This window comes from Genypterus blacodes, unplaced genomic scaffold, assembly GCF_046128005.1.
Source record: "Genypterus blacodes isolate CSIRO-AG114 ecotype Tasmania unplaced genomic scaffold, CSIRO-AGI_Gbla_v1 ptg000090l_1, whole genome shotgun sequence".
NCBI lineage: Eukaryota > Metazoa > Chordata > Actinopteri > Ophidiiformes > Ophidiidae > Genypterus > Genypterus blacodes.
The window spans coordinates 933,943-961,036 of NW_027466895.1; the positions used below are offsets into that span (position 1 = coordinate 933,943).

General features: G+C 43.1%; 5 protein-coding genes across 8 annotated transcripts in view; 1 reads left to right on the plus strand and 4 right to left on the minus strand.

The window, feature by feature from the left end:
• Positions 1-27,094, minus strand: part of LOC143007528 (protein mono-ADP-ribosyltransferase PARP12) — a 41,375-nt gene that overhangs the window by 3,522 nt on the left and 10,759 nt on the right. The window lies entirely within an intron of this gene.
• Positions 36-3,648, minus strand: LOC143007548 (uncharacterized). The gene is made up of 10 exons (XM_076158946.1): positions 3,523-3,648; positions 2,641-2,738; positions 2,369-2,561; positions 1,982-2,126; positions 1,692-1,824; positions 1,479-1,599; positions 1,293-1,371; positions 1,073-1,178; positions 873-993; positions 36-757 (listed from the first exon to the last, which is right to left on the minus strand). Exons 1-10 carry the CDS (start codon positions 3,536-3,538, stop codon positions 696-698), a joined length of 1,074 nt encoding a protein of 357 aa, XP_076015061.1. The 5' UTR covers positions 3,539-3,648; the 3' UTR covers positions 36-695.
• LOC143007549 (uncharacterized) lies at positions 3,915-6,443 on the plus strand. Its single transcript, XM_076158947.1, has 4 exons — positions 3,915-4,111; positions 4,503-4,596; positions 4,807-4,894; positions 4,976-6,443. The coding sequence occupies exons 1-4, from the start codon at positions 4,039-4,041 to the stop codon at positions 5,693-5,695; spliced, it is 975 nt and encodes a 324-aa protein (XP_076015062.1). The 5' UTR covers positions 3,915-4,038; the 3' UTR covers positions 5,696-6,443.
• On the minus strand, positions 6,467-18,523 carry epyc (epiphycan). 4 transcript variants are annotated; one of them, XM_076158943.1, is made up of 10 exons: positions 17,835-18,033; positions 15,365-15,545; positions 10,480-10,645; positions 9,746-10,189; positions 9,155-9,373; positions 8,559-8,690; positions 8,129-8,287; positions 7,844-8,046; positions 7,652-7,747; positions 6,467-7,459 (listed from the first exon to the last, which is right to left on the minus strand). In XM_076158943.1, the coding sequence occupies exons 2-10, from the start codon at positions 15,536-15,538 to the stop codon at positions 7,289-7,291; spliced, it is 1,764 nt and encodes a 587-aa protein (XP_076015058.1). In that variant the 5' UTR covers positions 15,539-15,545; positions 17,835-18,033; the 3' UTR covers positions 6,467-7,288. The 4 variants fall into 4 exon arrangements, with proteins under 4 accessions (XP_076015058.1, XP_076015056.1, XP_076015059.1 ...); XM_076158941.1 differs by lacking the exon at positions 17,835-18,033 and adding an exon at positions 18,276-18,523 and having other exon boundaries at positions 6,468-7,459; XM_076158944.1 differs by lacking the exons at positions 9,155-9,373; positions 9,746-10,189; positions 17,835-18,033 and adding an exon at positions 18,276-18,523 and having other exon boundaries at positions 6,475-7,459.
• Positions 20,112-24,648, minus strand: kera (keratocan). The gene is made up of 4 exons (XM_076158888.1): positions 24,640-24,648; positions 24,471-24,517; positions 20,502-21,370; positions 20,112-20,413 (listed from the first exon to the last, which is right to left on the minus strand). The coding sequence occupies exons 1-4, from the start codon at positions 24,646-24,648 to the stop codon at positions 20,244-20,246; spliced, it is 1,095 nt and encodes a 364-aa protein (XP_076015003.1). The 3' UTR covers positions 20,112-20,243.

The following is a 27,094-nucleotide window of genomic DNA, read 5'->3' on the forward strand; positions in this document are numbered from 1 at the left end:
TACTGGAGATGGATGAAAAATAAATGAAGCTCATATGTACTCACATGTAGGACTCTTTAATAATCATGATTGAATGCTTGATATAATTAGTAAAACTTGATGTACAGATTGTAAGCAAGAAGCACAAAAACCTCATGCAGCCTAGAGAATTTAACTATATCTGCATTGTTTATTTGCATTTAGTCACTTCCGTCAAGTCAAACGTCTTCAAGTCAATGTGCAAAGGCAGAATCATGGCTTTAGGTTTTGTACTAAACTGATTTGCTACACTTACTTTAGTCATTCTATTACATAGGTTCAGGCAGTGTATACGTAGAATATACGGTACTATAAATGTAACTTAACTATGGCACTGAATACTGTCAATTATGTCTGTGTATTCATTCATTTTCATCTTTGGATTAAACATCAGAAATGGCAGTGTAAAACATTTTGTGTCTGTTACAATGAGACAAATCAAACGCGATGGCAGCACAATTACAGTATTATCCTCCCCACACAGGCAGTGACTCCGTTTGTGTTCATAATCCACTACTGCAACCAATTGTCCTTCATATCAAACTCAAGTTGGCCTATATTGTAATAATGGAAAACAATCCCAAAACCACAAATAAATGTATACCAGATCAAGTACATGACAACACACAGTGCAGTATTGCATAGTAAACTGTTATTCATGTGCTCTTCTTCCTCGCTCATGACATCACACGTCTGATGTTGCGTCTGTTCTTGGTCCTCACGTTGGTCTGGATCTTCACTGTGATTAAAACATGGTGTTACATGTTTACTTTTAATCAATGTACACACTCCATATGTGACATTTCAGGATGTCCATAAGAAATCCAATTAGAAATGATTCAATTCAATCCAACCTCCAAAGTCTATCTTGTAGGGATGTCCTTGGACAGTGAAGGTCATGGAACCATGCGGGTTTTGCTGATACTTCCTCTCAATGTCATTGCTGGATACCGAGCATTCTGTCGAGGTCCCACTCTGTTGAAAACGACAACAAAAGGTCATCAAAATAGATCTAACATCAGTGAATCTGGGGAGGTTGTGTTTTGTGACATACCCTGCATTTGTAATCATGCCAATTCCCACTGTCCCCCTGAAACTGCCACACGGGGGACTTTTCTGGTGCATTGGCGCTCAGAACATTGGCTGCAGCTGGAGCAAGTCTGAAACATCGGTGCAATTTGTTGACATCTTAATTAACGAGACGCTGTTCAAATTCTCTTTTTGCACATGATCGTTTGTACTACAAATGTACCAGTTTAACTATATCCACTCACCCACTGCCTGCAGTCTGTGCGCGGTACTGAGGGCGACGAGCAACTTTCCTTTTTTTGTTAGCGCTCACCTGAAGCATGTCTGGTAAAGAAACCATAGAGAAAATCTGACTGTTGATACAGAGATGGATAATAATGTGCAGATGTTCAGATTTTTGAGAAGATTTAATTATACACACACACACAGACCTCTGAATCTAATCTCAAAGGAATCAGCACCAATATTGAAAGTGTAAGAGCTGGATGGGTTGGTCAGGAACCTTTGCTCTATGTCGGCGCTCTGAATTTGACTGGATTTGCCCTTCGAATCCTGTCAGGAACAGGCAGAATGCATCAACACACTGATAAAGATGAGAGAACAGATGCACAATTTTGATCAAATAAGACACAAACACAACCTACCTTCTCTCCAAACTTGATCCACTGGTGACGGAAGCTGCAGTACCATAACCACGTGGTCTCCCCATCATCCAGACGTCTCACTTTCAGACTCTTTCCATGCACTCTCATCTTCTTAAAATGTATACTCACAGCCCTGGACAGAGAGGCGGATCATTAGCAAACCTTTTTACTGTCAGTGCTTATATCACACACGCACACACACACACACACACACACACACACCCACACACACACACACACACACACACACACAAACACACACACCGGTCAGCTGTGTTTTCAGTCCTTACCCGTATGTTGTGTTGTAGATTTTAATGCTTTTGGTTTGTGGAAGGGAATACTGAGCCTCAATAATGTGATCATTTTCAATATCCTTCCAGCCTCCTCCATTTTTCAGCTGCCACTGGTAGTATCGGCCATCAGTGAGCTTTGTCTCTGGTTAAAAAAAATGGAATATTAAAAATTGATTGAAAATGAGAAAAGCACCTACTAAGGTAGGGGGAGAAGTCAGAGAGCAATGCCAATGCCAATGCCTTCTGGGTCAAATGTGTCTCAATTTGGGGCTCCAGTGTATATAATGTACATTTGTAGACTGAAAGTACCGTAAAAAGGTAAATTGAAAGGCCAAATTGGGAGTGTAGCAAGTTCGGCCTTGGATGGATGGATTTCTTCCTCACCTGCAGACGTGGCTCCATCATCTTCCATCATGCTGCTCCCATTAGAGGACGCCCCTTCCTGTCCAGGGTGTTTCAGGCGACAGCTCGACCCGTAGCGACAGTTTCCTTTCAGGGCGTGTTTGCAAAGGTGCAGATAGTGGCACTGTTTACCATGCCGGCAGCCCTTGCTGTTGTAGAACTTGCAGGGCTCTCTCTGAACACACACAAATACCAATAGCCAGTGATGAAAGAATAAAGAAAGAAAGAAAGAAACTGGGTTTAAGTGGTTTTACCTGATTTGACTCTGAACTCTCGGTTTCCTCAACTGAGCTTTCATCACTGTCTGACGTATCACAGGAGTCATAGGCAACTATGTCTTCCTCCTCAGGTGCTGAGAAAAACGCAAATACATTCTGTTTCATATCACTGTAAACTGTACATTTGTACACATCTGTACACATGCTTTGTTTTTTTTTAGATATTTAAAAGATTAATTTTCAAAACTGGAAAAAAAAACACATAGACGTGAAGATGCAAAAGTGCGAATATCTACCTTTGTTGAACACACTTATTGTAAGTCGCTTTGGATAAAAGCGTCTGCTAAATGATCGTAATGTAATGTAATGTAATATCAGTATCATATATATCAATCTGCTGCCCCCTCCTGGCCACTAAATGTACACACTGGTTTCATTTACAACATATGCAATCCATCACGTCATAGGCTTTAGTTCAACATGTATAAATAGTCTGCAAGTTACATGAAATGCTTTATGTAAGTCAGGACTTGGGCTACACTTTGTACTAATTCGCTCAAAGGAGCTCTGACGCAACAACTCTATGGTAGTTTGTTGGTTCAGAGCAATAAAACAATCACTTTCAGTTGGATTTAACACACACATTTGACTTATTAGCTTTTAATTACAAATACATATCTATGAACTCCACGATTTAGTTCTCGTGTGAGGGTAAAGAGGAAAAACAAAAACTACATAAAGTGAGACGAAGAAGAAGAGGGAGACCGGAATCACATATAAAGTAAATACTCCCCAAACTGATTTATGAGTGAATGTTTTTAGAGATAAGGTTCTTTGTGCTAAGAAGAAATCACCAAAAATATATTATTATACAATATTTCAATATAATATACGAAAGAAACTTAACACGTTACTTACGAGAGGCAGACGCCATGGTGTCGTCTAGTCGTGATTACTTTCGTTTTCATTTTCTAGGAAATCGAATTAACTTAACCCACACTGGTTTGTCAGCACACAGAGACTCGATGTGGGTCTAAAGGAGCTGAAGTATTATCATTACAAATACTATAATACATTACATAGCCACGGAATAAATACGATTTATTCATATATCATCATTGTCTATCATTGTTTAAATAGCATTTTACAGCTGGTAACTACAAACCATATTTGTCTACTCTAAATTAGATTACTTCCATAGTAAAGGAGGATCTGTCGAATATGTTTACTGTTTTTAGTGTATGTAACGCGTATTTTGACCATCATTTGTAATGCGCTAATCCTCCTTTACGCAGGCAGGGTGGCGCTAGCGAGCTGTTTTGCGGCAGTAGAAGAAGAAGAAAGGGTCCTTCGGATGTACACGAAAAGCGTGTGTTTTCTCCTATGAAGGACACTTCATAAACAGGCTAAAACGAAGAACAGAAAATAGAGAAAATGGATTTCGACGATCACGCGTACACGTATACCACATATGACCATGGCAGCCAGGTGGAATTTATATTCAAATGTAAGTATAGGCGACAGGAAATGTCGTTTTTAACGCAGTTTAAGTGGACTTAGCCTATCCGCCTAGCAAGTGGACTCCCTGGCGTAAGGACCCACTGCGGGGCTGATTGTTTGTTGCCTAAACCTATTTAAAGTTTATCTAAAGTGCAAAGACAAGCACGTTACAGTGTAAAACTATGGTCATTTACAAATCGAATGCCCCTCAACAATACACAAACACATGGTTAAAAATTAACAAATAAATCGATATGAGCCGATAAAAAATGTTTTAGTTGTTATTTTCAGACAATGCTTGAATTATAATATATATTAGTCAGTCAGTCATATTAGAGTTATTTCCTAAACTCTCTCTCATGCAACAATCTAAAGTGATTTTCTCTTTCTTCTCTCAGTGGGTCCAAAGGAGACTGAAGAATTTGTCAAGCTGAGGGTCACAAATAATGCCCTTTTCTCTGGAAAGAGAAATACGGCCAAGTGGGCCTGGAGGTACGCAAACAATTCCCTATTTATCAGCGATAATGAGAGTTAGTGTGGGAAAATGAAGACACAATGTGTAGGTCTTATATATATCCTCATTCTCTGTCTCTTCTGATGTTTGTTTGATGGTTACAAATACCATGCAAAGTGTTAATTGGATTGGTGAGATACACAATTCCACCTGAAAACCTAATTTGTTATCTTGTGATAAATATCAAGGGCCATCCTGAAACACATGGGTTTGCATCACAAGATGACCCATGTTCAAGCCAGCAAAAAATGGGACAACCTGAAGAAGAAATATAAGGTACTCATAATCTTAATCTTTATTTGATGGATCAAGTATTGCAGTTGAAGTTCCTTGAATATCCTTTATCTATTCCATCAGGAGCTAAAGAACCCTCCACAAGGTGTGAAAGTATTTCCTGAAACGTGGCCTTATTACAATCTGATGGATGATGCCATGGAGGGTCGACTTGACGGCACCGCCTCCTTGCTCAAGCCTCTCACCAATAATCAAGATGCCTGTGATTTCTTACCCGTCATCAAAGCTAAAAGGAAGAGGGTTTCTGAAATATCTTCAACTTCTCCTGTAACTGTGCAAACGGATAGAGCAGAGATGGAGGTCTCGCTGAACGGTGATGAGGAGGATGAGGTTGGACAGGAAGGAAGCCTGGAGATCGATCGCATCATGGAAGATGTGGAGGACGAGAGAGCGTTGATGGCGAATGAAAGACAAGTGATGAAAAGGGAGAAGCAGCTGATGGAAAGGGAGAGGCAGGTGTTGCAAAGGGAGAGAGTGGCGCTGGACAGAGAGACCGCCGCTCTGGACCGAGACCGAGCCTCGCTGGAGAGAGAGAGGGCCACAATCGAGAGGGAGAAGGCGGTGATGGAGAGGGAGAGGGTGATGTTGGAGAGAGACAGAGAGACTTTAAACAAGGACCGGGCGACTTTGGATCGAGACAAAGCCTTTCTGGAGATACTCACCGTGTCCAAGGAAAGGACTGAGGGGGTCGCAGAGGACAGCTGTGAGAGAACAGACTCAAAGGTCACGGACAGAAAGGAGCGCTTCCTCAAACTGTTTGAAAAGCTCATTGAAAATCTTTGACAGATTTAAGTGACCTAAAAAGCCAAAGTACTGCTCGAGTATTAGATGACGATGGTCGGCTTTAGACACTTTGAACAGAGGGAGGCAGTGGCTCAGTGGGTGAGCAGTGGCTCAGTGGGTAGTGCTTCCGCTTGGGAACCGGAGGGTCGGCGATTCGAGCCCCTGCCGAGGTGCCCCTGAGCAAGGCACCGAACTCTCAATTGCTCCCCCCTCTGCGAAGGGTGGTAATGTAATGTAAGTCACTTTGGATAAAAGCGTCTGCCAAATGATCTTAATGTAATGTAATGAACATTTTTCAGACTGAATATTGTTGTTTTTGTTTACTTTCTTGAGACCAGTTTTGGAATGGTTGCTGATGCTGTTTGTCTACCTGTCACATATGCCAAATATATTTCTGATTACAATTTCCATGTCAGCTTGAGTGCGTCTTAAAACACGTACCTATAAGGGGCTCAGGCTAATGTCATGCATGCATTGTCCATAATTTTCTTATTTCATTTTTGTCCCACCCCTGTTGCGTCAAGGATGGTTTTTGTGTCACAGGGTAGCGACTGAAAAATCACATCCTTGTTATCGGAACAGGGGTGGGGAAGAACTAACGCTCCAGGCAAGCATGTGAACGTATGTTGAGGCCCTGAAAGTTATCAATGAAAACGTTGAGCCACTCCTGGTTCGGAGAGGTCATCAAAACAACTTTATTCACTTGTGGTTATTCCATACAGAGCACACAATAGCAAATTTTTAGCATTGCTCTTAACCCCAGCCACAATCAACACCCCCCCTCCCTAAATCAAACAATAGTCTTTCGTTGACAGACTCTGGACATTAGAGCCACTGGTATACGCTATTGTGCACCGCTAAAACATCACTTTTTGAAATGAAATATACCAAATATTGCAGTTCATGTAAAAAAAAAAAAGTTTTTTTAGAATATATATTTTTATATTACAGTACAGACTTTACAACAAATGATTGTGTTTAAATGCGTCTTTTATTGCATTAGATACTCAAATTTACCTCTCATTAAGCTCCAGCTTCAATAGGTTTCTGCTAGTATACATTTCCAGAAGTGTTAGATTTGTCTTTAATATTAATATTATTTTTTATTTTTACAAAACAAACTTATTTAAACAATATTACTGGGTGTGTTTGCCAGTATTGAACAGAAAGAGGAACATACATGCTGTGTGAGGGTTTCAGTCTATAAACCAATTGTTTAATCAAGTTGTGGAACATTTTGGCTTTTGAGAACGTTGGCATGTGTGTGTATTTGTATGTATGCGTGTGTACACGTGTGTGTGTGTGTGTGTGTGTGTGTGTGTGTGTGTGTGTGTGCTTGGGCGTGTTGTGTCTAATGATTTCTCGAGAATCGGATTAATAATTTATATTGAATGATACGTCAGCAGCATCTTCGTCAAAGTTTATGGTGAATATGCTGTTGTCACTGTGTATCAGAGGAGGAGACGAATGGAACGTGTACCTGTGTGTCAGTATGTACAAAGATGTGTTTGTGTGTGTGTGTGTGTGTGTGTGTGCATGTGGTGGTATTCATGGGAGTCAGTGTGCAAGAGTGTAGGTATGCGTTTTGTGTGGTTAGATGAGATCCCCGATGGGTATGCGGGGCAGGCAGATGTACGCCTGCGGGGTCCTGCTGAGGTTGATGGGGTTGCCGTCCAGACGGATGTCCTCCAGTGCGTTCCTGATGTAGTTGAAGTCTTTCAGGTTGCAGAAAGTGTCCTCGTGCATCATTTGAATGTTGTTGCGCTGTAAACCAAAGCAAGGAGGAGGAAAACATCACAGATTAGGTTCGTTTTGAGATTACAGTTATGCAGGGAGAATTTTTGACCCCTAATGTGAATGTTTCAGTGCAAAGGTTTTGAGTATAGAGGCGATTTTGGTTATTCCCAATCTTGACCACTGGTGGGCAGTGAGGAGTAAGTAGGCCCCAGTAGGTACCTGTAGGTGTAGAGATCGCAGGCTGTCTGGTAGAGGCACAGGGATGTAATCGATGCTGTTGTCTGTTAGGTACAGGTACAGCAGGCTGGTCATATCCTGGATACAACGAGAAAAAGTTATGGTTATTGCCAGTCTAGACAGAATGAAACGAGATAATAAGATGACAAGGAAAATGAGAGTACGTCTGCGTACTTTAAAGGCCTCTTTGTGAATGCCCCTAGAGCTGATGCTGTTATGGCTGGCGTCGATCAGGGTCATGGTCTCCGGCAGCGCAGGCAGCTGAGAGATGAGATTTTCCCGAATCACCAACTCTCCCAGCTCAGGCAGACCCGTGAAGGCTTTGTCGTCGATGGACGTGATCTCGTTTGCGGTTAAGTCGATCCGCTTCAGCTTGTCTGTAGGAAAGCCAGAAAACACCCTCGCAAAAACTGTGTTCTCAGAAAGTTCAATCAAAGAGTGTTCAAAGAGGAAACATACTCATGAAGGCGAAGTCGGACTTGTTGATCTTGGTGATTCTGTTGTAGCGGGCGTAGAAGTGAGTGGTGTCTTTGGGGAGAGGCGGCACACTGTCCAGCTTCAAGTCATCGCAGTAGACCGAACCACCGAGGCACGTGCACAGCAGGCACGTTGGCATACCTGCAGGGCGTGGGCGAGCAGGTGGAAAGGCGTGGGAGAGGGCACAATGTAAAGAGAGTCAAGGGCTGCATGAGTTTGACAGGACAGCTGCTAGTTCAGAAACCGCCCTGGATCTCAATTAATAATTTTCACAATTTTGTCACAAACTTTACATTGAACTTCTGGATCAACCTGGACAAAACGCTTATCTTTGCCTGGATGTAATTGAGTGGCGGAGTGGAGAGTTTTTGATTGTATTCTTCTCTGTTTGCCGTTGCTGTCGCATACTGACCTTGCCTGTCTACTTCAGGCTCTTCAGGCTCATCAGGCTTATCAGGCTCTGGCAAACCAGAGCCCGTTGACCCTTCAAAGCCCCCAGTACCCTCCTGAGGGGTTGTCGGTGAAGTCGGAATCAGCCCCTCCTCTTGTTAGAGACAAGATTAGGCGTTGAAGAAACAGGTTAGACCAGCATGGAAATGAAACGTCAGGCAATCAGCAAAGCCCACTGTTTGCCTCAGCGGTAAGTTACAAATATTAGCAGTGTTAACAAATGTTTATGACATTTAACTGATGAAGGTCAATGAAAATGGTGTTTTAGTGTTAATTAAATGAAGCATGAATAAAGGAGACTTTTTTGAGGAAGACAGATTATAAAGAAGTTCTTTTTGGGTTTGGGGCTGTAGATTCTCCAAAGTCAGTTCAGTGGTGTACTTATATAGATTATATATATATATATATATATCCAGAGTGGATCTTTTATGCACCCTGTCCTCACCCTGGCTCCAGCACTGACATCTTGGTCACTTAGCAGGCATTCTGTTTGAGGGCTTCTCCAATTTGTACCCTAACTTCTTACACACCTGACCCAAGCCTATCTTATATACTGACCTTTAGTGTCGGGGATTAGGAGGACCTCAGGATCCTCACCCTCTCCAGAGACAGAGGCTCCAGAGAGATCTATGTCTCCAGAGGCTCCGGAGACCCCTAAATCTCCAGATGCGCCAGAGGCTCCAAGATCCCCTGAGGCCCCCGAGACTCCTGAGAACTCCCCAGAAGCACCCGATGCCTCTTCAGGTAAAGTCTCAGTAATGAGGGGCACCTCCTCCCCTTGTTAGAGGCATGGTAGCGGGGTTAAGACAAAGGGGTTAAGAAGGTGGGGGTGGGGGGTGGGATGGATAATCAATCAACCCATTAACCATTTAATCACACCCACTCACATGACAAGATGTTAGAACGACAATGATCGTGAGTAGCACACAGTAGGGGTACAATTTTAAGCAAATGAAATATTATCAACATTTAACTTAACTTGTAAAGGAAGCAGTTAAATGGAATAAAATTAGTTTGATATGATGAACACACACCCTAACCAACACATGATGCTCCTCTATTAAGATACTGGAAGGCCCCCCAAAAAGAGCAAAACAAGACCAGGAATGAGGGGGCACACATCTACTCTGTAAAAGTTTAGGTACTAACCTCCAGGTAACAATATTATTCCAGAGTCCCCAGAATCCCCAGAGCTTCCAGAAGCCCCTGAGCCCAGGATATCTCCAGAGAACCCAGAACCAAACAAGTCTCCTGACCCTCCAGAGCCTAGGAGGAAGTCTCCGGAAATTCCAGAGCCTCCAGAGCCAATGTCCCCGGAGGCTCCAGAACTGGCAGATCCCAGGGCATCTCCGGATCCCGAGAGATCCCCAGATGCCCCGAGATGTCCGGATCCCCCAGAGCTCAGGAGGTCCCCAGAACCTCCGGAGCCCAAGAGGAGGTCACCAGACCCTCCAGAGCCACCGGAGGCCAGGAGGTCTCCAGAGCCTCCAGACCCAGAAGCCCCCGAAGCTCCTAAGACTCCGGACCCCACGGATCCCCCAAAATCCCCGGAGATATGAAGGATGTCAATGGGCGTCAGACGCAGCTCCTCCTCTTGTTAGAGACAAGATTAGGTATTAATAAACAGACAGATCGGAGTGAAGTGGATCAATAATCAGGTTTGGTTCCTGCGAGTTAACAACAATGATTAGGTTATTAGGTGACAAATGGAGACAGTGATTGAACAGTACACATTTAACCAATAACAGCCAGTTAAATGGAACACATGCAAGAACAGGATGTTTGTGAAGGAGGCCGAAGTGTCGAGAGTAAATATGTGTGTGTGGTTTTGTTGTTTTGGATTATTGGACCGTATGTGCTGATCCGTGCACTTTTTCCCAGACCTTTCTGTGTGTCTGGGCCCATGAGAACCCCAGATCCATCGGAACCCTGAGGGATGAACTGCGGCTTTAGGGGCACCTCCTCCTCCTCCTCCAATGCTTCTTCCTCCAAAGACGCCTCAGGAACAGGGTAGGAATAGTCGGGTGGGGTCAGTGTTCCAATTTCTATCTGAGGGGAAGATGAAGGCAGTGATCATCCGTGAAGTTTACTGTACTTCATCATCGGGGAAATAAACAGGATTTGCTCTCGGATGATTAGTTTTGAATATTGTGAATTGATTTACAGCAGCGATGACAGATCATCTGTTGTGTAAGACAAAATGTATACAGTCATCCTTCTAATTATTCAGAAAGCCCAAAAAAATACTAAATGCAAAGCCAAATCTGAGCTAAGTTGTGTCTGGCAAGAAAAAATTCTTACATTTTGCAGATTCATTTTACACTAAAACGTAGAATTTACTTATACATTGGCATAAAATATACACCGACCATAACAACCAGGGCCTGTACGACAACATAAAATGAAACAAAAACAACACAAATCTCTCACATCAGTTGATTTATGGTAGGTTTTCAACTCTGAGGAGATGAACATTTTGTCTTGTCTTATTACATTGTTTTGATGTTAATTGTTAATAAGATGTTTATAGTTATGTACTGGCTTGGAAAATGGGGTTTTACCTCACACATATACAGTATATTCACTGCTATGCTATACTTTACTATATACTACTACCTTTGTACTATGAGCAGTCGTGTAGTGGTAAGTATAAATGTCAATGGTTCTCTTAAAGACCTTATTTATGTCATGTACTGTTACAGTTACAGCAGCTCTTCAATGAAATGTTCCTAATGCGTGATGGGACCGACTTCAACCTTCCTGCTTGTGACCCTGAGCAGAAGAAGACTTAGGTATTTCTCTTTATTATCAGTTTGTCTTCCTCCTAACATGAGCCATCCGAAAGATGCAAACCCCTGATGGGACTCGACACAGCTCATCCCCTGTGCCCTTCCATGCCTACACTTTCCTATATCTGCCACAAGGTGTCATCAAAGGACCACAAATGCAGTCTACAGACGGCAAAAGCCACTCCAATGACACTAATTTCAGGGTTAGATGTTGATCGAATTACCTGTAGAATCCATATATAACAGCAACACTTGAACCAGCGCAGAAAGCTTTTCAATAGATACACAAAATACAATGGGTGGAAATACTAATGGAAACCCTTGCTAAAATTGTTTCACAAAATCAAACATATATGTATGTGATGAAGCCCAGGTGTCATTGTAAGGCATCTTCTGGCAGACAGCAACAGGTTGATGTTATGACAAAGAATTGAATGAAATAAAAGGTTAAAACACAACTCTGCCAATCCTTTAAATCTTCACAAATCACACCACGATCACAGTCCTCTTTGGTCTTTCGTTGCATCAGTCACTGCTCAGCTCTGAATGTTTTTTTGAACATGCAGTATTGCTATTCTCCAGAAGAGGGCATTGAAACCCTACACACTGCCTCAGGTACTACCTGACACTCTCTCACGCTCAGCCAGGCTGACTCAATCCTCCAAACAGGGAATGGTCCTTGTGGAACCAAGACACACATGGTAGCTGCAAGAATCCATAATTTGGTCTTTTCAGCTACTTTCAACCTAAGCAGCTACGCGTTTTTAAAACAAGAGCTGTCACAAAACAATAGACATCAGCACAATTAAGTCAGAGTGCAGCCATGAAGTGATAGTTTACTTAAAATATGCATGATGATTAAAATATCGCCCTCAGGTATAATCAATGCAGCAAGACGGAGCGATCCACATGTCTCATGTTAGTGTTTGGCAGAGGCAGAGTTTGAGATATAACAAGGTTGGCCTTTGAAAAGTCTTGTACAGAGCGAGCGAGGGAGTTGCAGCCCTCTCCTGCATTTTTCCCCCATCCCCAAAGTAAACACACACACACACCCGAGGGAAAAGAAGAGGCGAAAGGCTGGATACCAAAAATACAGGGGCGGGGGAAATCGACATGGGAATGCAGAATGCACAAGGAGAGACGCTGAACGTGAGCGTCAAGTCAGAGCTGAATGTTGTGCTGCACAGGGATGCAGTACAGCCACGTACTGACCTGTTGCACACCAACCGGATCTTTGCAAGGAATGTGAGAAAGCCAAGTCATCGGTGTACCACAAAGGAATCCGCAGTATCATTGACAATCAGCTTTAGTTGAACCCAAAAAAAAAGAAAAGCACAGCATAGACATGAGGAAAGAAAAGGAAATTCACTTAAGCACTTTACTTCTGTGAAATATTGTATATTTTTACCCTGCTAGTCCATGGCCACAAAATAGGCCATATGGAATAAAAAATACTTTTGATGCACTAGTACTTTTGGTTGTTTATACTTTGATTTTAGACACAGGACATTCACTTGTATCCAAGTATTTCTGCAGATCGCTGGAGCTACTTTAAGTAAAGGATCTGACTACTTCTATCCCTCCTATCAACATCAGTGTTATTAAGTACATCACAGTACAAAATACTGAGAAGCTGTAGCTCAGAGTCAATAAATCTCATGGTTGTGGGGTCAAATCTGGACATCGTATCACATTTATGAAGTATCTGTGGCCATTAGCTTCACAAATCCTCTTTATATATGCAGAGCGATTGCAAATTCAGCAGCTTCAGTGAATTCAACTGCAAAGACGGACTGTAAGCATTGGGAAAACGGTGGCAGACAGACTTGACAGTGTCTGAATCTGAAGCTGGGAAACAAGAGCGTGCGGACGTTTCAGTACAGCAGGCTGAGGAAGATTTCGCCTTTGTTTCCCTCCACAGCAACAATCCCCGAGGAGAAAGAGAAGAATTACCAAAAGAAAGCTGGATGTGGAAAGTAACGACTCAGCATTCCAGAGGCATGGAACTCATCATCGCTTCATTTCCCCCTCGACACTTGATTTGTGTGTGTGTGCCTGCGAGTGTGTGCGTGTGTGTTTGTAAAATCCATTCAATCTGCATCCATTTCACAGTCCATCTCATCATCTGCCCCCTTTAACTGTTTGGTCAACAGAATTAATTGACCCTTCAGTGTCTGAACTGAGATTTGTCTCTGTGCATGAAGAAAAACTGTTTCTCTTCTTCCTGCTTGGATAAATTCATTTGATTCGTGTCATTTCCTGGTTCAATAGCAAGCCATAAACAAAACTCTCCAAACTCCACACCAAAACCCTTATCTGGAACTCTCAACACATTGACTTTGCATGCCAGAATTCAATCATTTGATTCAGACGCACAGTCCCGTTCTCATTAATTCTTGTCATATCGGCAAGAATCTGCAGTGAATTGTGGGAAAGGAAACTCTCCACAGAGCGCCACATCAGGTTTGAGTTAAGTGGCTGGCGTGGAGGAAGCCTGTTTGATGTGGACGATTTGCCTCATGCCATCTTGACATCGCTTTGGCCTAATTTCCTTGTTGCAGAGAAAACAGGAACATGGAATTTGGCTGCAGCTTCTCCTTCCAAACGTGGACGAAACTTCGGCTACATCACATGAAACTCCGGCTGATTAACCACCACTCTCTGAAACCTTTTATACGACTTTCTGAATCTGGAGAAATTCATGTTTGAAGGCAACATTTAATGAACGCAATCCAGGAAGTTTGTGTATTATTCTACATTCTTCTTCTTCTTCTGGACTTATGTTGGCACATATTTCGTCCTTGATGACGATTCCCAACCACATGTGTCATACATTAAATCAAATCGTGTGGCTCGGTACTTCAAGGCTATAAAATTTGGTGCTCATCTAACACCCTTTTTTTTACATCTTTTTTCACGCAAAGCCAAGTTTTTTAGTGATGATTTGATGCAAGATTTTCCTGAAAATCACAAAAAAACCCACATAAATTTGACTCTAACAAGGGTGTTGATTGGGTATGGTATGTCTGTACTATGCCTATACTATAGCTGTGCTAGGACTTTTGGCAGCAGTCTGATGTAAGATCTTTATGAAATATACGAAAAAAAACAGAAAGTTTGACCCTCACACCTGTTGTACATCAAGTTGTGTGGCCTAAGAATCACAAAAACAGGAAATCAGACACTCACATGTACAAGTCATACATCAAATCACTGATCAAAATCACAGGAATTTCACCCTCACACACATCATATATCCAAATTCAGTGGCCCAATCTGATCACTGACTTTTGGTAACATATCTCCTTCCATGTAAGTCACACACAGCCCAACCCAGTTGGAGCACATTTTCCTCAGAAAATACAGGCTTGTTGAGTTAATTTATGCCTCTGTAGACTTTGATTTTGTTGGACGTTTGTACAGCAAAGAATATGTGAAGCTGCTGTGAAACCAAAATATGCCTTGTTCCACTATTTTACTTGAGAAAATAAAAATATATATCCATCATTGTGGCATAAATACTGTTTGATCTCATGGACACAGCTTCTCCAGATGCCAGCTGAATTTCAGCCCGTGGAAGATTCAAGGGGCGTAAACCTTAAACGTTGGCTCTTCTTGGGATAAATGTAAAATATTTTGGCCACTGCAGTGCAAAGCTGGAGAGAAAGTCGGCTCTGTTTTTTCCAAAAGGGCCACAGTTGCTGCTAACATCGGGACGCCAGCCTACACTGAACTCGCTGACCTCAAATCAAACCACAAAACTGCAGGCAGATTTGTGATGATGATGATGGTGATGTGGTTTAGGACAAACTGTGTGGATGCGCTGCGTGTAATCGAGTTTAACAGCTCTTCAGTACAGCATTATGCAGTCAACAGCAGATGACGTATGACCTTTGTAATATTCCTATATGAAAACTGGAGCTCAGGACATTTACATAACGATTTGTCTTTTGCCATTCTTTTGCTGTAAGTTTCTTACCACAGAATCCTCGTAGTCATCGATATCGTGGTTCTCCAAATGTAAATGATTTAGATCCTCATCGTAGTTGGCGCTGTCGTAAGTGTCCAAATCCACTTGTCGAGAAAATCTGGGGTTGGCCACCGCCGCTTTGAGGACGATGAGTCCTAACACGAGCCGCACGAGCATCCTCATATTCCACCTTAGCACGGACAAAGACATGGGACAGAATCAGGAGGGGAAGTGATGATGATGAATTCAATAGAGATGACTTATTATTATTTGCTATTTATTTACGTTACTTGCTGTAATTCATCCCTTGCAACTGGTAAAATGGTAAAAACGTGCACCGGTTTAGCGGTACATGGCAGTAAAAGGAAGCTTTAAACTCGTTTAATATTACAAAGCCACTTTTGTATTGAGGACATGCTGTTTTTATGTAGAGAGACATAGACATTTCAGCAGTCCATGTTATATGTACATACTTATATACACAGTTGGTGGCTTTGGCTGATGTGTGTGTGAGTTGTGCTAAAGACCAGAGTCTAACATTGGGTCAAAAGAACCCAAACCACTGACGTCAGAGGGTTCAGTGTTCATTACTGAGGTGCAGACAGCTCAAGGGACTGAAATGTGAGGGCCTCTTTCCTCACTGTAGCCCCGGGCAGCAGCCATCTTGGCTCAAATCTGAGCTGAACCGTGGAATGTCAAAGGTCAAAAGTCGGAGTTGATCTGATAACGACCCGTAGGAGGTTTATCTGGTGTGTAGAGGGTTTAACACTTTGGGAAATCTTCCCTCAGCCCTCAGTTGTTTCCCTATGAGTCGGATTACCGGCTGATGCGTTTAAATGTATTCGTAGGAATGTGGATTTTGGGTTGTTTCAATTCCAGTAAAGCACTATTAGGGCTGCATTTGAATTCCTGTGTGTTTGGCTGGAGACAGAGTTATTTCTCACAATCACACCATTAAGTGATTCCAATGAGCTTTTGGCAGAACCATGCAATAGAATCCTTGGCAGCACAGTTTGCCATAGCTGACATGTGACTTGTGTTGGATGTTTGTACAAAGACACAAAGAAGGTTCTATAACGCTAAAATTAGCCTGAACTTCATGCTCTTTCACTCTATGGCCTAGATAACTGATGTCCATAATCTTGTCCATTTAATCTGCAGCACAGGTGTGCAAAGCTTAGTGGCATTGGTGCATGAGTGTGACTCCCATGTGGAAAACGCTAATAGGATTGGCATATGTTAATTGCCTCTTAATTAGCCAGCACCATGCGCCTCAGCCTTGGGAATTAATTATCTGACTGTAGGGAATATTATTGCACGAGTGGCAGGTGTAGGCCAGACTGAGAGCAACCGTGCTGAGGAGAGGAGGTTTTTTGGAAAGAGTCCTTTAGGCCGGGGCAGAGAAACGGAGAGCGAGGGAAGGGAAGAGGAAAGCAGTGAGATGGGGAGAGACGTGGACATCATGTTGGCCCTCAGGGTTAGATGGAGAGAGTGAAGAAAAGAGTCAGGAAGAGAGAGAGCCAGAGTGTGAGAGAGAGAGGCAGAGAGAGAGAGACAGGTTCCTAAGCTAACTCGACCCCTGGCCCTTTACAGAGGTCCTTTATGAGGCCCGGTCGCTGCCTGTCTCAGCACTCAAACTCCAAATTCCACCGAGGTTTGTGGACAGGAGGGCAGTGCAGTTACGGCTGCAAGGAGCCTTCATTCAGCAGTGAGGGCACACACACACACACACACACACACACACACACACACGTGCGCGCGCGCACACACACACACACACATACACACACACACATGCGCGCGCACACACACACACACACACACACACACACACACACACACACACACACACACACATACACACACACACACACACTCACAGACACACACTCACAGATGCTCACTGTATGAACACACCTATCTTTCAGAGGGAGAGTGAGAGAAAATTGAGAAACCTCCGCTGCTATTTTAGGGCAAGGACAGATATAAAACAAAAAAACCTCCCCAGGTTATTTGAGTCATGAATCCAATCTTTGTCGACTCGAGACGGGACAGAATAATTATGCAAATCAAAAAATGACCAGAGAGCGTTGAATTCTGTCTGCTGTAATAAGATGACCTGATTGGTTCACATCTCTACCGAAAAGCTTTTCTGTCACTCTGTCATGAAGCTTTGAAATCCAGCATGGCTACACTGAAAGAAGGACTATTCTACAGACAGAGGTGTGCTTTTATACAGGCCATCACAGCTTACAGTGTGTGGAAACTGTGTGTGTCTGTGTATGTGTGTGTAGCCTGTCGACTTCCTCCGTGTTATGTTTGGCTTGGCGTTGTGCATTCCTGATATCCACTGATTCTACACTTTCCCCTCAAAACCCACAAGCAAACTTGACAGACTTCCCTTTGCTATCGGTTGGAAACCAAGGCAGGACACACTTGTATCAAAAAGTTAAACAAACAAGGAAAAGAATATACTCACAGAAATCCATTTGAGAGTATGTTTAAAATTAACAGTTTGTCGTCATTATTTTCTCCAATGTAAAGTGAGTTTAAGATCAAAAGCAGCCAAAAAAAGATCCAAAACTTCTGGAGACTCCCTTGAAATTTTAAGGAAATAGCACAAAAATGCTGCTATGTAATCAGTGTGACGTTTGGTTGTCTCTCCAGAGACACCTTTTGACGCCTACACCTGAATCACATTGACTCATGAAGCTTCTGGCCAACAACTCCAGAACATTACAAAAGAGCCTGGAAGTGTCCTCTAAAGCAAATCAACCACTAAAACAATCAGCTGCACCATCAACACTCCTCCCTAAGCAACCTCAGTTGTTTTTAAAAAAAATGTTGCTCAATTGAGCCCTAATCCACAGAGCCTAAGAGCCGTTGAGCAAAGCATGAAGATAGCACCAAGAACGCTTACCTCTGTCTCCTGCTTTCCCGAATGGTCCCTTCAGCCGTGATGGAGATGCTGAGGACTCCGGGACTTGGCCAATGGTGAGAGGTCGTGCAGGGTGCCTTGAAGAGGGAGGGTGTGTGTGTGTGTGTGTGTGTGTGTTAAAGTAAGTGAAGGTGCGTGCGTGAGTGTGACAGTGTGTGTAAAGGTGTATGTGTGTGTGTATAGGTCTGTGCTGCTCTGGCAGACCTGAGTGCCCTGCCGCTTATGTGTGAAGGTAGGCACTGAGACTGATTGGACTAAGGCAGATTGCTTTTGGTCACTCGGTGTGTGCACCCACCCCGCACCATACACCCACACGCACACACACACATACAAACACACAGACACAGACAGAAAGAGAGAAAAGCTGCCCCCCCTTGCCCCTCACTCCTCTCTCTCTAATAGCAAAATACCTTTATATCCCTTACAGGAGTATCCTTTATTTTTCTAAGAGTGTAGCTCAATCAGACTGAAATATTTGTCTGCCTTTTCCTGAGGTGAAACTCTGGCATGTGTTGCTTTCATGTATGGGGGGATCCACGGGGGCCCGGTACACAATGGGAGCTCTGTGAGGAGCCCCTGTTAGCATGGTGCTGAGAGGAAGTCCCTGCTCGGAGGAAGGCCTCTGCCCTCCCTTTGCTTTAAACTGCTTTCTCTTTGCACTGTCGCTCGCTAAACGCTCCCCGTTCACGACAGACCCTAGTTCAGCATGCCTGCGTGTGTCTGTGTGTGTGTGTGGTACAAAAGGATCTGGTCCGGTTGCGGTGCAGAGCCGAAGAGGTTCCAGGGTGAGCAATGTTGAGTCACAGATACGTGGTAAGTTTGCTTTTGTGGTGGTGCACGAATTCGGGTGTGCATTCAAAGAGATGCTCTCTTCTAACATGCACACGCACACACTGACACAGACACAGACTGTCTGTCTTTAGGGTCCATTGTTGAAACAAGAAATAGGACACACACAGGAAGTTTTGGCCGGCTCTAATCTGCAGCTTTATTTGGCCTCAATTCGTTTCTGAGCCTCCTGTCTCTCTCTCTCTCTCTGTGTCTCTGTCTCTGACTGTCTCTCTCTCCCATGGTAACTCGAGACCTTCTGACGAGTGAGCGGAAAACGACGCACAAGGGCGCCAGAAATCGCTCGGCACCTGCCATAATTTAGGATTTACATTCAGAGGCTTTCTTCTGTTTAGGTAAAAGGGCCCGAGTGCAAAACACACATCTGACACAGAGATTGAGATCCACGTATGTGACACACACACACACACACACACACACACACACACACACACACACACACACAGAAGGATGCATTGTTTGGACCCTGAGAATAGAGAACAAACTGAAATATTTCCATTGTACACGGCATGTGTTATATGTTTCTGAACAATTTTATTCAAATTAAAGACAATGAAATGTTGCTGAATGATTCAGAAAATAATGATAAGAAAACGTCATTTGGCCTGTTTCTTCTTATAATAGTCGCCTTAATTGGTTCTCCCTATTTAAATAAAATAAATTACCATCTACTTACTTAAGATAGCTTAGTTTGTCGTACAAGACCATAAACCTACAACACAAGATCAAATCTACAAGTAAAAGTCTATAGATACAAGACGGAATAAAAGGAAAAAGGTCATTAGAAACACAAAATCGTAAAAGTTAAACATGTATCCCCATCTTATCCTACATCACAGTCACACTAAAGTATATCATGTTTGAATTTGTTCAAACGTTTACATGCAGGCATTTATACCAAAGTAAGGCACAACTAGCAGTCAACAGATACAAACTGCATCTCATCGCAAATTCCTGTCCTATCAATTCCTTATAGATGTCGTAGAAGTTACCACTGGAAATGTTTTCTGGAAGTGAAAAAGCTTCACTAATCACGGCTTCTCTGACAAGCAGCCACATCATGTCAGTTTGCCTACATCACGTCAGGAAGTAACTTTTTCCTTAGAAGACAATAGATTTGAGGAGACGGAAGCACAGAATGACTTCTCTGGGAATTGGGGGCTTGACCTCATTGCCGTCAAGTCGGAGGTAGCGCAGTCGAGGAACGCTTTCGTTGAAGTTGTCATCAATGGCATCGATGGGCGTAGGACATACACTGGCACCGCTCACACCTGCAGTCGCACAAAGGAAATGATAGATGGTTGAGAACATCGACAGCTCCTGAACCTGATCCAACGTTAAACATCCCTATTGACTTACTCTTGATCTTGTTGTGGTCGAGGTGAAGGTGTTCAAGGCCTGCAGAAATCATGGGAACCTCAGTCAGTTCATTGTGGGACAGCTGCAAGTCCAAAATGCTGGACACATTGAAGACATCTTTGGGAACTCCGTCATCGCTGAGCTTGTTGTAGTTGAGTCTGATGAATGTGACTTTGGGCAAACCTTTGAAAAAGTCGTCTGGGATCTTTTCAATGTTGTTGTTGTCGAGGAAAAGCTGGGTAGTGGTGGGTGGCAGGCCCAGAGGCATGCTGCTCAGCTGGTTTTTCGCTAAGTTGATCTGCACCAGGCTGTTTAAACCCTTCAGGCTCACCTCAGTCACAGCATCATCCATCAGCTTGTTGGCCTGGAGGTCGAGGAGGTTAAGCTTGCCCAGGTCAGAGAAGACACCTGCAGGGACCTTGGAGATGCGATTGCGAGAGAGACGTAGATGCTCCAGGCTGGATGGTAGAGGAGACGGCACAGCTGACAGGAGGTTTTCATCCATGTACAGATGTGCCAGGTGGGACATTTTCTTAAAGACACCTTCTTCGACACCCGTGATTTTGTTGCGGTTTAGGTTTAGCCACCTCAGCTGTGTGGCGTTACGCAGGGCGTCCGCCGATAGAACTTCAATTAGATTGTCCTGGAGGTAGAGGTACCATGTGTGTGGAGGGATGTTAGGAACCTGCTTCAGGCCTTTGTTCTCACAGTAGACTGCACGAGCAAAGTGGGGTGGGCAGCGACACTCTTTCGGGCAGGCTTGGATCTGGGCGACTAAGTCACCATAGGGCATTTCCTGCCCAACAACTGATCCAAGTAGACAAAAGATGGAGATGAGGTAGCAGAGGAAGGCCATTTTACTGCTTAACCTGTAGTGGAGAGGGAGATTAAACATTATTATAGCCAAAGAGTCACAGAATGTGCTGTATATTAGCAGAGGCCATAGGGCAGAGTAGGTCATGCGATAGGGTCATCAGCATATTCTATCTGCAAGGTAAAGAGGATCAGATCAGGTGGATTCGCACAGGATTGGGGATTTAGGACCACATGGAAACCAATCGAAATCTGGCTTTGTTTTGTGTAGATTAATTCATGCTGCGAATGCCATCAAAACTTAATGCTACAGAATATTGCAAATCATGTGCACCATCAACAAGAGAATTGGCAGTTAACATGCATTGATTGAAATAAATACCATGTCCAATATTAGTGAGTATCAAAGGATATGGAAATAGACCTGACCTGTGTACAGTATTCCACCGTAGTCGAGCGCTAGTGTGATTAGAATCGAATTCCACTGTTAGCTGCCAACATTACCAAGTAAACAATGCATCCTCCTCTTTGCAGGTCTTGACTTTGCCTGTGAAATGATGAGTGATCCTCTAAACACTGGACACGGAGCCAGGTCAACTTTAATTGCATTACTACCTGGCAGAAGGGAAATCCCGGAGCTTAGACTGGCAGATGTCACTGGACTCTCTGTGGCTGCACGTTAAATCTAAGAACCACACTGTTTATCAGGATGTGAGTGCATAGAGCAAACATGCACACGAGCACATATATATTCCGCCCACGTTTTGAGGAGGAAAACTGGGAGACACAGAAAAAAGATGGTCTGCAGAGATGGAGAATGAGCCTTCTTCTATCCACCAACTCACAAGTCCAATAGTTGATCCCTGTCAGCTGTCATCTGGTGCTGGTTTACATTCTTGATCCACTCTCGCGTCTGTCTGGAACTCATTTCGAGTCGGCCAATCTTTTCCATGCGTACGCTAACTTCAAAGACAAAAGGGCGCACACCTGTTTTGGAGTGATGTGCCCCTGCCTGCTCGCATCTTACTGTAGCAGGGGTCAAAGCTTCATGACCCCGCCTTGCTTTAAAGTACCAAGTGTGGCCTTGCAAGGTAAAAGCAAGATAGCAACACTAAAATCACAAAACACAGAATAATTTGTTTGTAATTTCTCAATACTAGCAACCATCTAACTGCAGAATCATAGAGATCAACTAACCTGCCGCCGTAAATTCCTCCTCGTCTGTGTCCTTTTACTGGAAGTTATCAAGCGTAGGTCCAATATCTCTGGTTACGTCTGACCTCCTCTGTATTTGTACCTCTCACGCTTGCGTTTCATATGTGTTGCCGCCTCACTAATGTGACACCAAAGCTTATCTTTGGCCAATCAGACGCTCCAGACATCAGAGGTCATAATCCCATAGTTGTGGATACCGTGCTAAGCCTTTCCAGTGCTTGAGACATGGCCCACTTAGACATGGCTGCCATGTTTGTTCTTCTTACTCTAGACAATAATCTGTTTCCTGTTCTTTGTGCTCATACTGTGCTGCTGTTAGTCCATGATGTGATCGGGTTTGAAAAATCTGACTGACTCAAATGATGTGGTAACCGTGACAGCATCTTCAGAGAATGGACTGATAAACAACAAGTAAGAGCTTTGGAACCAGCAGAGGAGAATTGTTTGAATTAACAGGAAAGCTACAAGTACACAAATACAGCTGAAAAGAATGTGTTAGACCGCAAAGTGGACGAGCTATTTGAAGACATAATAGTGGCTTCAGTATAGACTGTGTCTGCAAACATGAGAGCTATTGCTGTTGAGGTTGGGACGCTAAACTTTGTCTCAGGGGATTTCACCTTGCAAACTATTTTTGCAAGGTAGCAAGGGACAGGTCGGTTCAGGTGCCAGTAAGTTCAGATTGATCTCTCCAGTGATGGCGACAAAGCCTGAGTTGTGTGAGGAGAGGAGCATTAATGAATCTTCCCTGTCATTTGCTAGAGAACATTTGTGAATGGAGGGCACTCCTTAACACAACAGACCAGCCAGACATGCACATTTATAGGCTCTGTACATTACAGAGAGAACAGTTTGATTTTCCAAAGTAAGTTTAAATAAACGTAATCAATGTTTCAGAAGTAAAGGTGTCTCATATATTAAAGCCAGTGTCGTGTGTCTGTGCCATGATGCATTTTATCCTGGAACCTAAGCACCTGGCGAGGAGCTTATTCTGCTGACCCACTAGGACGGCCTACTCGTAATCTTGCAGCAGCGGTGGTTGTATAAGGGATTGCACTGACGTTTTTATGCTTCTACTTAACCTTTCAATTGCAAAGGCCTCGCAGCTGCCTCATAATAGATGTAAGGATAAAAGCAGAGTCACAGAGAAACCTCAAGTTACCTGGGACCATCAGTCCAACTGCTATTCTCAAGGGGGCAGACAGTTTAGTTTTTGTGTGAAGTAACAATCACACTTATGCAAAGTGAATCAAAGGTGAGTCATGTTGCAGAAAAACCAAAACAATTATGGAATTTGATTTGATAAAACTAGTTTTGATTTAATTGCAGTTTCTTGTTCTGGGGGATACAAACAATGACTTTACCCGTGACAGAAAGCAGTGACTCAGGGCTTCACGGCTCTCCAGGTTGGAACATCACCGAAAACAAACGTTAGCTACAATCAGCTTGACAGACTAAAGAGAACCACATGGGAAAAAAAGGATAATAATAATTTCCTGCCAAGGGCTTTGTGTCTGAGCCAGCTATGTTAATTACACAAAGGGTTGTGTTATTGCGTTGGGTTTCAGGATTGGTTGTGCTTCATGGTTTTGCTGAAATCCAGCTCATGTTTTCCAAACATTTGGAAGATTTAGCACGACAGAGGTTAAGACAGACACTGTGATGTTGGGACCATTATTAAACAACATTTGGAGTGGAAACTATCTCAAAAAATGTGTGTCATTTTGAAACATCTACATCTAGTTTAAGCTTTGACCCTATGGCTGTCTTATTCACCTGTACGTTGCAAAACACAATCTGCCTGGGTGCACCACATCAAAGGTAAAGATCAGTCCAGCCAGATGTAAACCATTTGAGATACGTTCAAAGCCTGTCCAACCAAATCCTTTCACTCCTCCTCTCTCAAATCGATTCATGACAAATGATAAGATAAAAATGTACCTGCTTCTCCAGATGAAGTGTGAGGTCTGCAGGCACCCAGGTGAGAACTTGGGAAAGCGGAGATCCTGGTTGTCCTCTCCTCTCTGGCTGTGCTCTTAAAGATTGCCTCTCCCAGCCTCAGTGGTCAGTGCTCAGCAAAGTTGTTGGGTTGATTCCCCCAGGGCTGCACCTTGGACATGCAGGAGTTGAACCGAGAGGATGGAGAGTGTTGTTGGGGGAGGCCGATTTGTGTGTGTGAGTTGGGATGTCCTTGTGGAGATTGTGTTGCCTGCTTTTCTGCCAGCCCAGCAGTTTTTCCACCCTCTTCCTTTTTTGTCTCTTCTTTTGTGTAGAAATTGAAGTCACCAGTGTCGTGATGAGAGTGAAACAGCCGTCACCCCACCCAGCTTAACCCTTTGGTCTGCAATGGAAGGTTCGCTTTCACCTATCACTATGGAGCAAGGGGTGGGTGGGTGGGTGCGTGACCCATTTTTATGAGACGCAGGCCTCAGGGTGAATTTTAATGGGCTGTGTGGGAAGGTTAGCAAGGAGCTCTAGGGGACACTCAAACACTTACGCCCAGGTTTTTAAAGGAAACTTCCCTTTTATTTGAACAAAATGGGTTTTTATCTTTCTGTGTTTGCAATCATGTATTCAGTTATGATAATATATTTTTCATTCAGTACATCTATTTAAAGCTGACACTCTGATCCAATGAGGGAAATTGGTTGATTTTGCCACGCAAGAAACATACTCAGACAGAAATGAGCACAAGACAGTATTGGTGTAAATGAACTATCAGACCTAGATTCTCATGATAATCCGTTGATATATGTGAGTAGGTAAATGCAATCTATTTATAATCTGTAAGCATTTTGAGCATAGGTTTCCTCTCATTAACCAATTCAGCAACAGATCAATTAGAACACTATATATATATATATATATATATATGTAACATAGTTACAACAAGTCAATATTTGGACATGGGGTCACTGGGAGACACAGCAAGGAGACAATTCGGATAATGGATTTTTAATTCTTCTTTCTGCTATTTCATGCTTGCATTTGTTTCATATTACAGTGCACAAGCAAATGGAAAAACACCTGGTAAACACGAATGCAAATGCAAAAGTAATCCAACTTTAAATCCTTCGGTATGTAAAAACAATAAATCTCATATATGAAACACCCTACGTTGGCAGGTATGGGCGTGTCATTCCTGCAGCCAACAGCACTACAATGAAGAAGAGCAATAAACTAAGGCACAGGTGTAAAGGTCTGACTAAAACCTCTGCAATGAAGCTGGGCAGTCAAATGCTTTCACAGTTAGTGGACCTGGTAGCAAAAAGTACAAATAAAAAACAGAATGTTCCTTTTGGTGCAGGAAACATTTACTCTCATTACATCCAAGGACCCCAGAAGTTGGACTTTTCAAGCTGCAATTTTCCACTTTCTCCCTGTCACCCCTCCTCATCTCCTTGACCTGATTCTCAGCTCAGCTGTGTGCGTGTCTGAAACAAGGCAACATGTGTAACATCTGGTGGACGTGTCTTGTTTTTGCACTTTTGGGTAAAAGAGAGACAGAGAGAGATTTTGAAAGAGAGTGAAATTACATGTGAGGGCGATTGAAATAAGATGGTTACGAGACAGATGAGAAGTGTCAAACAAGAGAAAACCAGAGGCTGAGAGGTGGTTGAGGATGGATGGACACAGAGAACGAATATAAGACAGATAAAGAGGTGGAATGACTTTAGCACAGCTGGTGCCTGGACCTGAAGGATGAACTTCGGAACTGGAGTGCCAGGCTCCAACAGCTGATTATAATTTCTCTCACCGTTTCAAGCTGCAGGACGTCAGGATCGAGACTTAATGGAGGTTTTTTTTCTGTCTAGACGCGGGCAGTAGGAGCTCTAAAATGGATTAAAATAAGGGCAATAAGAGAAGGAGGAAGAGAATTAAAAATGGCAGAGCAAATGGCAGTGTAGAAATGTGTGAAAAGTAAATAAGGCTGCTTAAAAACACGGCGTAGCTATTAGGTTTACTCAAGCAGCAATGGTTAAAATCAACCTACAAATGATTGCAATATAGGGTGGCGGGTAAGTACAGGAAAATGATTTCTTAAATACCTCACAGCACAGACTCACAGACTGCCACTGTCTTATATTACATTAGAGGCTCCACTTTTTAATTACAAACACCAAGCAGAGGTAAAATGGAAACCATCTGCAAACCATTTAAATAACTACTAATGCCATAAGTGCAATCAAATTGTGTCTTATTACAGTGTCTAAGTCCCGAGTCCCGGTTACAGACCAGTGTTTCCACAACATATGGGTCAAATCAGACGGTGGTGGTGTTACAGCTGCACGATTGATACTATAAAACTCGACATGTGAATATCAAATACACACCCAAAGACAAAGACTGTACAATGTGTCTCCTGATTTATTATACAGTTTCTGTGTATGTGTTTTGGTGCAGAATCTATACTACACTATAAATCTCACAGATAAAGCTTACTAATGTTAATAAAAGCATTAGAGCAAGACAATCCGCTCCTAAAGAAACATTGAGACTTTACAGTGAAAAGAAAAAAAGTATTTTTAAAGCCATGAAGCAGTTTGCATTTTTTCCAAGGAGAG

Excerpts from the sequence above, each read along its gene's own strand:
- LOC143007548 (XM_076158946.1), bottom strand. Across the intron at positions 1,372-1,478 it reads CTTTGAGATTAGATTCAGAG|ACATGCTTCAGGTGAGCGCT; the intron begins GTCTGTGTGTGT and ends TTTCTTTACCAG. Across the intron at positions 1,179-1,292 it reads GCACAGACTGCAGGCAGTGG|ACTTGCTCCAGCTGCAGCCA; the intron begins GTGAGTGGATAT and ends CCGATGTTTCAG.
- LOC143007549 (XM_076158947.1), top strand. The coding sequence starts at position 4,039 with ATGGATTTCGACGATCACGCGTACACGTATACCACATATGACCATGGC. Across the intron at positions 4,112-4,502 it reads GGTGGAATTTATATTCAAAT|TGGGTCCAAAGGAGACTGAA; the intron begins GTAAGTATAGGC and ends TTCTTCTCTCAG. Across the intron at positions 4,597-4,806 it reads ACGGCCAAGTGGGCCTGGAG|GGCCATCCTGAAACACATGG; the intron begins GTACGCAAACAA and ends ATAAATATCAAG.
- epyc (XM_076158943.1), bottom strand. The coding sequence starts at position 15,538 with ATGAGGATGCTCGTGCGGCTCGTGTTAGGACTCATCGTCCTCAAAGCG. Across the intron at positions 8,691-9,154 it reads CCTAATCCCCGACACTAAAG|AGGAGGGGCTGATTCCGACT; the intron begins GTCAGTATATAA and ends GTCTCTAACAAG. Across the intron at positions 7,460-7,651 it reads TGCGATCTCTACACCTACAG|CGCAACAACATTCAAATGAT; the intron begins GTACCTACTGGG and ends TTTGGTTTACAG.
- kera (XM_076158888.1), bottom strand. Across the intron at positions 21,371-24,470 it reads CACTTCATCTGGAGAAGCAG|GTTAAGCAGTAAAATGGCCT; the intron begins GTACATTTTTAT and ends TCTCCACTACAG. Across the intron at positions 20,414-20,501 it reads CGACCACAACAAGATCAAGA|GTGTGAGCGGTGCCAGTGTA; the intron begins GTAAGTCAATAG and ends GTGCGACTGCAG.